A 14697-nucleotide genomic window follows, 5' to 3' on the forward strand; every position below is an offset into this window, starting at 1 on the left:
GCAAGGCCCTGGGTTCGGTCCCCAGCTCCGAAAAAAAAGAACCAAAAAAAAAAAAAAAGTTATCCATAAAATTCACATGCAATAAGTTAATAATAATGTGTCACATATAATAAAATTAATGCATTTCAGAGAAAGATAAGTAAAATCACCTACAGAGTTCAAAAGGGTCTTGGGCTTCCAAAAGGATGACTGTCAAGTGGAATTGGTGCTGGGCAGTTAAGAGAAAAGGGCGGGGCATCTGCCCAGAGGATCCAGTCCTGACCGTCTGTCTAGAGGAAGATGGAGCCTCTACCAAGCTTAGCCTGATGCTGCCAAACATGCTAACTGTGAAAGTAAGTGCCCGGGGCTCCAAGATTGCTAAGCAAGCTGCCAGCCACAATTTGTTCTTCTTTAGAGATCTGCTTGGGTAGGAAGGGGTTCTCATGCTGACCTCCATGTTCTAGCCATGCAATAGTTATGTGCACTCTTTATAGTGTAACCTAATAACAATATGTTGGCCGGTGCACCACATTCGTGACCATTCTGCTACCGGGATACAGATACCCAGAGTGGGTCAGGGGTCAGGCACGCACACAAGGAGGCAACCACGGGATTTTAAGGAAAAGATGGCAGTGATCGTGGTTGAATCGTTTTTTAACTAAGTGCTTATTTGATACTTGTTTTCCCTCTCAGACTGTGAGCTCCCAAAGAAGAGGCAAGATTAGCATTTCTCACTGTGTTCTAGGGGTTCAGCATGGTGTCCCCCGCAGACAGAGCCCACAAATATTTAAAGAAAGGAAAGGGGGCTGGAGAGATGGCTCAGTGGTTAGAGCACTGTCTGCTCTTCCAGAGGTCCTGAGTTCAATTCCCAGCAACCACATGGTGGCTCACAACCATCTGTAATGGGACCCGATGCCCTCTTCTGGTGTGTATTTATATGGAATAAATAAATCTTTAAAAAAAAAAAAAAGGAAGGATGTGTAAGGGGAACTGAACAAAACGGATACCAGAGCTAAAAGAAGTGAAAATGTTTATTCAAGAAATGCTGGGGCTGGGGATTTAGCTCAGTGGTAGAGCGCTTACCTAGGAAGCGCAAGGCCCTGGGTTCGGTCCCCAGCTCCGAAAAAAAGAATCAAAAAAAAAAAAAAAAAGAAATGCTACAGAAGTTGAACTGATACATGAACGACTGCAGCAAACCAAAGAGAGAGTGAAACCCGGTTTCTGGTCTGTGTTCCTATATGGGCTGTGCTGTCATCGTGAAGGGAAGGGAACCCCACTGACCGTGGATTTAATTCGTAAGTGCTCAGAGTGACGTTCCCTTGCATATCCAGGAGCGTTCAGTAACAGCTGAGCGCACGGGCCTGAAGATCATCACCGGAACATGGATGGGATGTCATTAGCTCAAAAGAGGCCACAGACACCATAATGTCTGAGCATGGGGTAGCCCAGGAAGGGAAGCATCTGTGGTCAAAACTTCAGAGAAATCAACCTTTAATGGAGGAGTGGAAATAGAAAAACCCACAAGAAAGACCCAAGAGTATACCTGGGAGATGGACCACTGTGGGGCCCTAGGACCCAGGAAGGGAGTTTCAAGGAGGGCTTGGCAACAAAGCTGAGTTCTGCCGAGAAGTCCTGTAGATGAGGGAAGGGTGCCGAGGGTTACAATGATCTATTAGGATGGGGTACAGGGAGCAGGAAAGGGGACACACATGAGAGGGGATAAAGATCAGTTCTGAGGTCTGACTGGTAGGGCAGAGCTCCTAGCATGATTCGCTCTGTCACGCTGTCCCCAGCAGCCTCTGTGGAGATTATTTAGCCCAAATGCAAGGGTCTGGTGAGCAGAAAGGTAAGACGTGATCCTGTTGACATAGTATTTCCATCACCATTGTCACAAAAGGCCAGCTAACCAAAAACACCAGTGAGTTAGGAACCCTCCAGGACCTCATCCGCTAATGTTGCCCAGGCTTGATGTCAACCATGTTGTCAATAAACACACAGCAGCGAGTTTTGATTCGAAACCAACACTTAAGCTACCTGGTACAGGTACTTAAAATGCGGACAGATGGTACGCGTTAAGGATGTTATTCCCCCAACCCTAGAGAGGAATCTCAGCTCTCTTAGTGGGAATCCACAGAAAGGACACTGTCCAGGACAGGAGAGAGCTGACACAGGAGGGGTGACTTAGAGAAATCCACGTGTCAGAGTTCTGCCACCCATAGCACTGGAGCAGGCTCTGTTAAAAATAAACAAACAAACAAATGAATGAATGAATGAATAAGCAGAAAGAAAGAAGAGAGAGAAGGAAGAAACAAAGAAGCAAACAAAGAGAGAATGAAATAAAAAAGAGAAGAAGAAGGAGAGAGAGAGAGAAAGAGAGAGAGAAAGAAAGAAAGAAAGAAAGAAAGAAAGAAAGAAAGAAAGAAAGAAAGAAAGAAAACACCATGCCCAGGCTAGCTGATCAAAAGCAAAGGAATCCTTTAGGTGTTAGCATCCATCTAGGTCCTTACCAATAAAGGCCAAATGGTCATTCAGAATGCCAGACCCAAGGTGGACTTAAATGAATCAGCAGTTCCACAGTGGCCAGACGCCCTCACTGGCTGTGGTAGTTTCAACATGCCTTGGACATTGTCTTTGCTGCTGTAACAAGTACTCAAGGCTGAGTTGACTTAGTTTGCAGTTCCCAGTGCCAAGTCTCATGACAGCCATGCAGAATTGAAGTGGGAGACAGAGGGATACTGGTCATCTTACAGCAACCCACCCTCATGGTCACGAATACAGGCAGAGACCTGACCCTCTCTCCCAAACCAAACTGACTACCTCCAGAAACACCTCAGGTCAGTCATGAGGTGGGGTCCCTATGGTCTAGTCAGCTCACACTGGGTTCCGCCTCTCCATTACACACATGGGGACTGAGCTTCCAGCACAAAAACCCTTGAGGTCAGACTTCATGCAATTTGTCAAGCTCAAACCATCTTCCTATAGAGTTCCTTTTACTCGTGCAAAGTTCCTTTACCCATTATCTGTGTGAACCTCACTCAGCCCTGCTCAAACAATGGTGACTTAAATTCCAGGTCAGCTACCAGAAAGGGGGGAGGAAGACAAGACTCCTTCACAATCACAGCCAAATTCTCTCTCTCTCTCTCTCTCTCCCTCCCTCTCTCTCTTCTCCTCTCTCTCTCTCTCTCTTCTCTCTCTCTCTCTCTCTCTCTCTCTCTCTCTCTCTCTCTCTCTCTCTCTCTCTCTCTCTCTCTCTCTCTCTCTCTCTCTCCACAGAATAAGAAACCCGAAAAGCCACAAAAGGAAAGACCAAAGCAGCCAGGTGTGCCTGTCCGTTTGGACTGCTATAAAGAAAATTTGTAAGAACTCATTCTTGCCATCAGAAGTTTATCGTTCATAGTTCTGAGGGCTGGCAAGACCAAGATCAGGATCCCAGCAGATACAGTGTCAAATGGTGCCTATTTGTCAGAAGTGGCACCTTCTGTGTCTGTCTTCACATTGTAGAAGGAAGCCCTGAGCCATGGGAAGTCTCTTCAAAGGGCACTCATTCTGTTGCATGAAGGGTCTGCCACCTCTTAGCACCATTGCTTTGGGGATTAAAGGTGAACATGGGAATATGAAAGGGGGCGGAGTCAGGCACAAACATTCAAGCCACAGGAGTCTGCAAGCAAGACATCTACAGAGCAGAGCCTTCTAGAGCATCCGGGAGCAGCTGTGAAGGGAGACTGGATCCCACTAAACAGAGTAACCAGCTTCTTAGCTCGCTTGGGGTTTTCTGTTCTCTTGGCTGGTGGTGTGGGTGGTTAATTGGATGGTTTGTTTGTTGGTGTGTTCGGTGGCTGGATGGGTGGATGGGTAGTTCCTTGGTGGGTTTTATGGTGCAAAGAGTTGAGCCCAGAGCCTTAGCATGCTAGGTAATGCCTTCTACCACTGAGCCACTTCTGCAAACCCGGTTTGTTTGTTTTGGAGAGAGGTGCTTGATTTTGTTTTATTTTTATTTTTTAATCATACCCTGTCAGGGAATTTAAAGGTCACCATGCCAAGTTCTCTTGCTCACACATAACAAATGAGTAAGGCAACTTCAGGGAAGAGATAGGGGGCCTGGGCATAGTGAGCCAGAGTCACATGTGGTGACAGATACCTCTTACCTCACGAGGGGCTCTGGGATCCATGAGGTAGAAACAACCCCCATGACAAGGCTTAGGGCTTTCTGGTCTGTTATTTAGTTATTTAGTTAATTAGTTAGTTAGTTAATTAATTAACTATTTGTACTTGTGCATGCCTATATGTGTGTATGCATGTCTTTAATTCAGAGGATACTTGCAGGAGACAGTCCTGTCCTTCCACCATTTAGGTCCTGGGGCTTGAACTCAAGCCCTCAGGCTTGGAGGCAGGTCACATTAACTGCTTAATCATTTTGCCCTCTCATCCTTGTTAGAAATGTTGGGGGGCAGGCGTGGGGGGTTGCACTATATTTCACAGGTCATTTGAAAACTCAAATCCCAGCATCTCTTGATTCAGAGAAATTTCCATACATGTGCTGATAAAAGACTCAGAAGACGGACCAACATTCACGAACTTTACTCTAAGATGCCTCATCGGGTCCTGGGCAAGCAATGATCTGAATGGAGTCGAAAGAGTGACTTCAGACAGCTAGCCTTCCACGGCCAGGAGAGCTTTTTAAGTCTCCGAGATTCAACCTGACGGATCACATGGAGTGGAGTTTTAGCAGAGATTTACAGCCATGGGGTTCTACACAAGTATCATTTCTGTGGTATACGGGTGTGCGTAAAGATTACGAGAAAGGCTGAAGTGCTAAAAAACTAGCTGGTCTTTATTTGAAGTAGAAAAGGATCTCTAAATAGAGTTTAATTAATAGTTTTACTCCCTATTAAGGAGATTAAAAATTACTAAAGTCACCCGAATCGCGCGTCTCTTGAGTACAACAGCCCGCAAGGAGCTGAATGAAAGTGGGAGGGGAAAGACAGGATGAGACATCATTCCACCCCTCCCCCTCCACGTGCTAGGTTGAAAACCAAACCCAGGAAGCTGCAGTTGAGGACCCTGAGGTCTAGATGAGTTCCTGGTGCTCCGTCCCTAACTAAGGCCTACTTGACCAGAGCTGGGTAGAGAGGTGAGCCAGACCGTCCCCTCAAAGGCTGTCAAGGCCTTCTACTTCAGGGTGAGGTTTTAAGCCTACATAAGCAGATACCCAAGGAACCCCTTGGGTCTGTCTCAGGCAAACAGTCCTATCTCGGATGTGTTCTTCTGTCACTGTGGACCTTGAGGACACACAGGGTAGTCCGTTAGGTGCACCCTGAGCTTTGCTCACTGGTTCTGATGCTAAGCTTGGTCTTCAGTCTTAGAGAATTGGGAAAGAGGGCAGAGGGAAGCCAGGGAAGAATGAATAAGTAGTCTGTGGCCATAGGGTTTTCAGGGATGATAGCAGGCTTCGTATAAAGGGCTGCAGGTCCCAGCTAGGACATAGGGCTCTTCTGTCCTGTGTTCCTTGTGCACTCTCCAGTATCATCCCGCCATACTAGCCCATTTGGCTTGGTAGTCATCTCTACCAAGTCACAAGGACTTTTCTTGCTAGCTCAGTTCTGTGAGGTAGCAGAACTGTGTGAGGCAGAAGACTATACATGCACATATTATTTCTATTATCAATGTAGAAAGGCATGCCTTCCCATGTGAAGGTAAAGTCATTGCTTTGGAATCCGCCTAAATTGCACTGCCTCACACAGAATGTGTTTGCACAGAGCTAGCCTTCCCAAGCTTGCCTTCCAGTTTCCAAAACTGCTCTAGTAGTGGCTTGGAGTTAGATCTCAGTCTGAAGACTAGAAACAGAGGAGAGGTCTCCAACGGAGAGGCCACAGTGCTCGCCTGGATACAAGGAGATGGATTCTCATTCCTGCAAGACCTTGGTGATTTTACAGAGGGGAATGGGGACTGCAGGGTCTCTTCTCTTTCTATGGTCTTGATTGGAAGCAACCTTTCTGAACCCCGTCCCTGTCACCCCTCACAGACCAGCACTGCTGTGCCAACAGCCTGGAGAGCAGCTCACATCCTAAAAGACATAACAGAGATGCACTGCTGACTCTGGGCACCATGCATCCTCTTCTATCCCACTGTTGGTGCAAGGACAGGAGCCTCCACTCCAAGCCAAGCTTTGGGGAACTTCAAAGCCAGGAGAAACTTCACTTATGGAGACCCAGGTCCCTGTCTCAGGTGGGCTCCCAAAAGTCATAGCTCCCTGTTTCTGCTATGGGGTGGTTTTGAAACACTTGAAGAAAGAAATCTGTGTTTGTGCACTGCTTCTCTTTGGAGAGCTGTGGTGCCTTCAGGAATATTCATGTACTCATCTCAAGATCAATATTTATGATTTCCCAACCTCTTGGACATTCCAGAAAGGGAAGTAAGTGGTAAGGGAATCCTGGTTGGGGGGGGGGGGTCTCTGCCTTTATAATGGAGATCGACCAGCAACCAAATGCAGACCTAAAATTATCAGGCTGCTTCGGAGTTCAGGTCTCTGCCAGTTGGGATGGCAAGGTGAGATTTGTATTTAAAATAGCTTGACCAAGTAGATCGTGAGTAGTGACCAGGCAGCTACTAGTAATCTGTGAGTTTAGGCTCTTCGGTGTTCCCTCTCTCTGTCTGTCTCTCTCTGTGTGTCTCTCTCTGTGTCTCTGTCTCTGTCTCTCTCTGTCTGTGTGTGTGTGTATGTGCGTGTGTCTCTCTCTCCCCCTCTATCTCTCTCCCTCTGTCTGTCTCTCTGTCTCTCTTTCTCTGTCTGTCTGTCTGTCTGTCTCTCTCTCTCTCTCTGTGTTTCTGTCTCTCTCTTTCCCTCTCTCTGTCTCTCTATCTCTCTCCCTCTGTGTGTGTCTTTCTCTCTCTGTTTCTCTCTGTCTGTCTCTCTTTCTCTGTCTGTCTGTCTCTCTCTCTCTGTGTGTGTATGTGTGTGTATCTTTCTGTCTCTCTCTCCCCCTTTCTCTCTCCCCCTCTCTGTCTCTCTGTCTCTGATTATCTCTCTCTCTCTGTCTCTCTCTCTCATGCTCTCTCTTATTTCTCTTTCTCATACTCTCTCTTCCCCATATACACACATACACATCAAACAAAAACAAAAGACAAAAACAGACAGCCTTGTCATGTATGAATAATGTCTGTCCTGAGCCCTTGCTGACTTGTAGGACTGTAGCAGGAGGCACTCATTGCACATTACTGTTGTTCAGCAGACTGGCAGATCCAATGCCATATCCGACCTCATGGCTCAAGGGGTTCCTTGGGTATCTGCTTATGTAGGCTTATGTAGGGACCCACAAGAGCCACTCCAGAGATACAGAAGAACCAACGTAAAAAGACAATGTCAGTGTATGGTGTCCAATGATGGCTTGATAGTGTTTCTCCCCCGATAGATGAGTTCAAACCTGGGGAACTGACTTACCACTCAATGCAAAACAAAAAAAAAATTAGCGCAACAAGAAGAAATGGATTTTCCCTTCTGCAGCTAAACAAAAACTCAAGGTTTTATACTTCGATGGCCTTATATAGTCAGGTCATATGGACAGCCCCTGAGGGGAAGGAGACTCGACCTTCAGCTGCTCAGCTGATTCTTCATCTTAGCAAATATCATTACCAGGGAATATTCAAAGAGATACACAAACGGTTTCTGGGAGAGAAACAGCAGATGACCTTAAACAGACCCAGGCTCAGCAGGAGGGAGGGAGCTCCGCTCCCATTGCTTGCTTGCAACAATGTATAACCCGGCTCTTCTCTTAACTCTAAGCACTCTGAATTCCCATAAGGAAGTATCACTTTGCAGAGAAGAAGAAAATCAAACACATTTTCCTGTACATTCAGTGACGGGGGAGGAGAGAGTAGTGTCAAAAGGGTCACTGGGCTTTTTCATTGCCTTACCCAGTGCAACTAAATGAGACTGAAGGTATGGAAGCAATAAAAGACTCCAAATGGTGGTGCTGAGCCGGGGTCTGCTCACACCTCTACTGTGTGGACAGTAAGGTCTCACCTGTAGTTTGCAAATTGTACTAGATAATGAATAGCACTGCATTTATTAATAAACCTGGTGTGACTTGTGCAACCGCGCTCAAGATAAAATTCATGGCTCTTAAAAGTGCAGGGAGAGAAAAAAAAAAAAACCCTACAACCCAAAGTTCTAGAACCCACACCAATGGAGGGGCCTCAGAGCGAAGACCATACCGATGCCCTGGCAAATGCCAGAATGCTTTAAACACAATTAATTGTAATAGCAGAGCTTACTAAGGTGCCGGGGCCAGAATCAATGTATTAATGGCAAAGCATTGCTGCACTTAACCAGCGAGTGATAGAACGCACTGGGAAGCTCTGGCAGGAGAAGCTGTGGGTTCTATTTATGTTGTGCTAAGAGAAATAAATATCAGACTGGGTTCCAAACACTGCCCCCGATTCAGAGAATACCACCCAAGACGTTCAGAAAGAGATTCCCTACGCGCCTTCATAAACACAGGCACATTAGAGGGCATGGAACACTAAAACGCTTCCCACGGGAAACTTGTTCTGACCATAGGTTAAGACGGTAGACTCATCTTAACTGTGCCTTTTACCTACCACTTGGGTGACGCTCTACTCCTCGGCACTTGGCACCACGGGGGTTGAAATGGCCATGAACCCAACAGGATTGCACTGGCATGGATTTAAAGGTTAACTCGGCACTGCTGTGGTCTGCAAACATCAGAAGGGAGCCCCTGTGCGGTGTGATGCTCAAACACGCATCTCTGACCATCACTCGAAGAAACGCAGATCAGCTTAGGAGATAAACAAGGGGCAACGGGCGCCGTGACACTAAGACTTCTAATCAAACAAGCTCAAACGATGACTCTGGCATGTCAGGTTGATTTCAACTTCATATAAACACAGAGCCCTGCCTGTTAGCTGCTCTACTATATTCTCAAAATACTCTAGCATTTGTCTTTGTGAACCCTAAGGGACACAACACAGACACCAAAAGGTACATTCTCTTCCAGTGTGAATGGTCAGCTGTTGCCTTCGCAAGTTCTGCGTGTGGATTACAGACACCACTTCCATGCTCAGAGGCCAGAGACACATAACTTCAGGGATACACAAATCAACTCAATTGCTAGCCCGGGATACATTAAGAATAGCGCTGGACCAAATAACAGAGTTTGTTAATTGTGTAATTTGGCTCCAAACTGTAGCTCATAGCCACCGGCCAAGTTGATCAAACAAATATTATCACGTTGGGAAGAGGAACACAGATGGCATCCTATACGGCTGACGGGGAAAGCAGCTCAGCTGGTGATATTATTTTTGAGTTCAAAATAATTGGTTTTTTTTTCCCAATGAAGCATTACAATACAATTTAGAGATGCTACCTGGATAGGCTCAAGTGCCACCGAGGGGCTAAGGAAACAGAAATACCTTCTTCTAGGCCTTGTCTCTTCCTAGCCTGATGGGTAAAACCAACCTACTCCAGCATCCTGGACACTCAGTCACATGCTGAGTTCCCAGTTCCCGCAATACCGATGGGTTTCCAAATAAAACCAGAGTAGGAACTGGGGCGTCACAATAGAGTGTGTGTGTGTGTGTGTGTGTGTGTGTGTGTGTGTGTGTATACATATACATATACATATACATACATACATACATACATACATACATACATACACATATATATATATATATATGCTGCCGTCACATAGAAAAGAAGTAACAACATCTGCAAGAAAACCATAGAATGCTCTGCCCAGACTGTCGGTTTCTGGCAGTATGCATCAGGCAGAACACTCTGGAACCTCAGCGGTGCTGCTTTTGGGTTTCTTCTTTTCAGCTGATCTCAGAACACGTTAAAGTAAGCAACCGAAGTGAGAACCAAGCACCGCATCTCATTTCTTTCCTCATTCAGTGTCTACCATTGGATTTAAAAGAAATAAAAATGCTGTGGTTTCTAGCTATGCCAATGCACCTTCCGGGTCTCCAGCCACCAAAAGGCTCTGAGTTCCTTCCACAAGGCCCCTCCGTCTGACTGACATTCACCTTCGGAAAGGCACGGGTACTGAGAAAGACCACAGACTCTTTGGACAAGCCCAGCCCCAGACAGGCACATACCCACCCGACCCTCCCACTGGGTTGCTGCTGCCCCACATGTCAAAGACTGGGAACCTGGCACCCTGGATGACTGTTCACGGACATGGCCGGATTAGCTCAGCTACACCAGGCCTGCACACTCCACCTTGCTTTGCCTTTCTTTCCTTCCACCTGAGGCCTACAGCGCAATCATCAGTAGCAGAACAGCAAGATTAGAAGGGACTCCTACTTACATTTAAAAACCAAAACGGGTTATCTTGATGCCTTTGGCATCGGCAGCTGCACTGGCAGAAAACACCGTTGTACATTGGGGGAGGGGGTGCATGCGCACTCGCCAACCGGAAGGCCACAGCCCAAGCCATACTTTCAAGGCTGCCTTTCTCAGTCCCAATCACCCAGGAAACTTAGCTTTATAATCCTCTGCACAGATGAATAAAACCTTCTGTTTGTGAGACATGAAACTGGCAAGATTGCCGGGAAAGGACAATTGCCGTACGTCCAACACAGGTGACCTAGAGAAAGGACGGTTGGGTTCCTGCTTGGCAGGGTATTCATCACAAGACATCCAACAGGGAGAAAAGGAACGTGTTTCTGTTTCTCCACCGAGCTGGGACAAGCTGTAACCTTTCTAGGGAGACGAAGGTCCAAGGCTGAAGCTGCCATCGGTCAGTGTGCACACTGCCTGCCATCTAGCCTAGTCCCGGGGAATTTTTCAATGGGCAATTAAGATTTATAATCCAAATGGTCTCAAAAATCATATCTCTGAAAAATCAGGTCCAAATTAAATCAGCCCAGGCTTTTAGCCCTTCCCGTGATCGCATTTTCTCTCTTGAGCGAGTGCTTTTCGACACTCTGAACTTCTCCTCTTACAGAGCATCCTCAAAGCATCTCTGGCTGCAATCTCTGAAGCAAAATCCAATAGATGGTATGAAAAAGGGAGACAGGACCAGTCAACTCCAAACCTCAGGAAAAGATGCTGAGGGAGAGACCCTTGCTTCCTTCAACCAATTCTTGGAAATGAATGGTTTTAACCTCCTTTCTGGTTAATATTACTGGAACTTCTCTCACAATACACACACACACACACACACACACACACACACACACACACACACAGAATATTTTACTAAACAAAAATGTTCCAATATAATTGTCATGTATGGAAAGCCTAAAACACACCCATCAGAACTTTGAAATGAAAATGCACACAGAATTCCTTCCCAGGGACATAATGTATATGCATATATGATTATATTTCTCTCTATATGGAATTTTTAGAGTCCCACTCTTCACCAACTGCCAACCCTAAGCCAGTGAAACAGACAGGGAAGTGACAGATACTCCATCTCTCTGGTCTCTGACTTCTTGCTATGTTTGGGACAGCATCTGTCCCAACATATACCTGCCTGAGCCCTGAGGTGGGGACAGGAGAAAAAGTACAAGGAACTCACATTTCGGTGATGTTCTCTGGGTCAATGCTGTTAGGTTCCAACCTCGGAAATGCCACGATGCCAGGAGAAGGCTCGGTACACCAAATCCTAGTGGTGCTGCATTTGCAGGACATGGGGCAGGCAAGAGAAGCCCTCCAGAAGCCCAAGACCAGCAAGCATAAGCCCCAGAGCCGCGCCATGGCGGGTCCATGCCACCTCGGCCAGGGCGACATCCCGAGCTGCCAGTGCCAGTCAGTCAGAGTGCGTGTCCCTACGCTGAGCCAGGCGTCCCCCGCCGGAGGGGGGAGGCCTTCCCTGAGCCCTCTTGCTGCTTGGTGCTGATGGCCTCCCGCCGAGAGGAGCGTACCAGAGGCTGAGCCTGTCGGTGCTGGGGCTGAGCAGGTTGGCGCTGACCAAATGGTTCACAGTGGCTGGAACATCACGGGCCGCTGCTCCAAGCCACAAGGCGGCTGCATGGTCCTATACGCCAGGCGCCACTCGGTGGCTCTCCCTGGACTCTTTGGGTCGCAGAACCGCTAAACCGGCACGGATATCGATATCGGTGCGCACCTCAGGGCTGAGGACAAACAGACATGGATGAGACTAAGCGTAGACCCTACACACCACCAAATGGGACACAGTCCCTCCCGCGCTCTCCTCACCCTGAACCCCAGCCTGGAGAATGAAGGTCTGAATACCCAGCTCCCGCCCGGCAATCAACTTGCCCCTCAGTGGCCCCCCAGTGTGCCCGCTCTCCCTTCAAGCCTGAGGCCGAGGCGTGAGAAGTCGGGAACAGGTCTATGAGAGCAGATTCCATGGCACAGGCCAAGCCGAGGACCCTCTAAAGAGGCTGCGGCAGCGATGGGGCCCCAATGATGCTGCAGAATCCTCCCCGGCCGCTGGGCGCGGGGGGGAAAGGGGAGGTGGGCAGGTGGCGCGGCACATCCCACCTGGGGAGCAACTGCGGTAGCAGGACAGTGCCGGCCCTGGCCACAGAGGACTGTCGGCGCGGCTCCCCCGGCCTCCCGTAGCCAGCGCAGGGAGCAGAGCGCCGCAGAAGCAGCAACAGCAGCTGAAGCAGCGACTGGGCTCTAACCGGCGGCCGCCGCCGCCTCTGCTACTGCTGGCGAAGTGACGTGAGGGCTGACGCAGAGCAGGGGCAGAAACTCCAGAAAATTAGTATGAAATCCAAAAACACACACGCTCACACACACACACACACACACACACACACACACACACACACACACACACGCACGCACGCACACGCACTCGCACACAGGCATAGCATAGCACCCTCCAGACAAAAGCAAGGCGGAGGGGAGGGAATCTGGGGGCGAGCGGGGAGGAGGAGGCTTGGTGCCAGCGGCCAGGCGCAGACAGCAGCATGTGGGAGTTCACACTCGCGCGCACGCACACACCTTGGCGGGGTAGCTGTGCGGGTGTGCATGTGAGCGCGCGCGCGCGCGCGTGTGTGCCCCTTTAGACCCCGGTACCTCTGAAATGCAGCGTTGCGCTGCTGGATGCTTCCTTGGTCTCTAATTCTTACATCTCTTCCACACCTCAGTACAGGCTAGCACCCCTTTTTGAAATAGAAGCCCTATTTGGTTAGGCTCTGAAAAAAATGCTCCGATTCTTATTGTAGGAATCGTCCCTTTTCCTTTTCCTTTTCCTTTCCCTTTCCCTATCCCTCTCCCTCCCGGCCGCGTTCTCCTTTTCTACCATGCTCATAGGGCAAAGCAAGCTATTCCCAAAATATAGGGAAGACAAGCGACAGCCCTTACAAAAATAAACATATAACGCTGTGCGTTAGCCAAGGACCATTGCCCGGTTCCGGACTACCAATTTAGGGTGGATGGTTCCAAAGCTCTCGTGATGGGGTTTCTGCCAAGAGGAACCCAAGTGTAGCTCTAATGGGTCTTTCTCCTGCCGTTTGCGCCATAGGGAGAGCCCTGCGTGGGGAGGGAGTGCGCCGGCCGCGCTGTGGGTTCCCTAAATGCTTTGCACTGACCCTGGCCTGCGGAATGGATGGTTCTGCATCATCTTCTCTCATTCCTTAACCTGGCAGGATGCAGCCATTTGAGGATCACAGCTTCACTCCCCACGACATCCACCCGCACGCGGAGCACCCAAGCCCCTGTCCCCTGCCCTGTCGTACCTTGCCCGTGCTCGTGTGCGCGCGCGCATGTGCGCCAACGTGTACCCTGCACCCGCGCTGCCCGAGGCAGGACGTGCTTCCAGCTACGGAGAGGCTGGGCTCTGGCAGCGCCCTAGAGTCTCAGTGGGGACACGTGAGATGATTCCCGAGCGTCGAGTGACAAACCTTAACTGCTGTGCGGGTACAGTTAAATGATCGCTGCAGGCCATTGGCGAGCGTGGTCCGAACCTCCTCTCACCATTTGTGGCTCCGACCGCCCGCATATCCGCAGTCATTTAAAAGGGAATCTGGTAGATGCGCCGCAGTGCCTGACTCTTCCGAGGGCTCTGGTGCCCCCGCGCGGGGAGAAGAAACCCAACGTGCTCCAGTACATGGGGCCACTACCATCGCGTCTGGAACTGCGCTACCAGCGCACTGCAGCCCCAGATGCGCAACCACCGCGCTGTTTGCACGATGCTGCCCAGGCAGTGTGCCTCTCACCAGATCCCAACAGTCTTCTTGCCACGGAAGTCCTCCACGCACCACAAGACTATGCACTGGAGTCCAATTTAAGACATAAAAACTGTCACCCACCTGCCCGCAAAGGCCAGAAATGAGAAGGATGGTGTCGGTAAATGTTTGGGTCTCTACACAGCCTTAAACATCACTACGAAATAAAATCCACCTAGCAGGGTTTTCATACACATGCCACCCACGGAGGACAGAAATATAACCCTCACACACTCAAACACCTAGCTGAGGCCTGGAGCAAAAAAGCAACAGGTCACCTCACCTCCTTCCCTGAGCCCTGATACATGCTGGGGACTGGAGCACCACGTTTCCCGTATCCCCTCAGTTCTGCCTGCCACCTTTGCTGCTGTGGCAAGGCACAGAACCCCAAAGCAGAAACCTCTTTGTCCTGGAGACACAGTGAATCCCCATCGTGCTGTCAATGTCCTTTTAGGGAGGCGACACACACACCCCTTATAGTTTATTTGTGGGGACTACCAAACCAAGGGTATCAGAGGACAAGTTGTGGAAGCTGGTTTTCCCCTT

General features: G+C 49.0%; 1 protein-coding gene across 14 annotated transcripts in view; it reads right to left on the minus strand.

The window, feature by feature from the left end:
* Positions 1–14047, minus strand: part of Ntrk2 (neurotrophic receptor tyrosine kinase 2) — a 315342-nt gene extending 301295 nt beyond the window's left edge. For 3 of the 14 annotated variants that reach the window (XM_008771425.4, XM_008771427.4, XM_006253507.5), the window contains exons 1-2: positions 12455–12904; positions 11526–12081 (exon numbers count right to left, since the gene is read on the minus strand). In XM_008771425.4, coding sequence (XP_008769647.1) covers positions 11526–11737 — 212 coding nt within the window. In that variant the 5' untranslated portion in view covers positions 11738–12081; positions 12455–12904. Of the gene's footprint in view, positions 1–10307; positions 10355–11525; positions 12082–12454; positions 12905–13000; positions 13120–13662 lie in introns of those variants that run through there. The other 11 variants (XM_063276070.1, XM_063276073.1, XM_063276069.1 and 8 more) reach the window with 8 other exon arrangements.
* Between the last annotated feature and the right edge of the window lie 650 nt (positions 14048–14697).

The sequence above is a fragment of the Rattus norvegicus genome, chromosome 17 (genome assembly GCF_036323735.1).
Source record: "Rattus norvegicus strain BN/NHsdMcwi chromosome 17, GRCr8, whole genome shotgun sequence".
NCBI classification, from domain to species: Eukaryota; Metazoa; Chordata; class Mammalia; order Rodentia; family Muridae; genus Rattus; species Rattus norvegicus.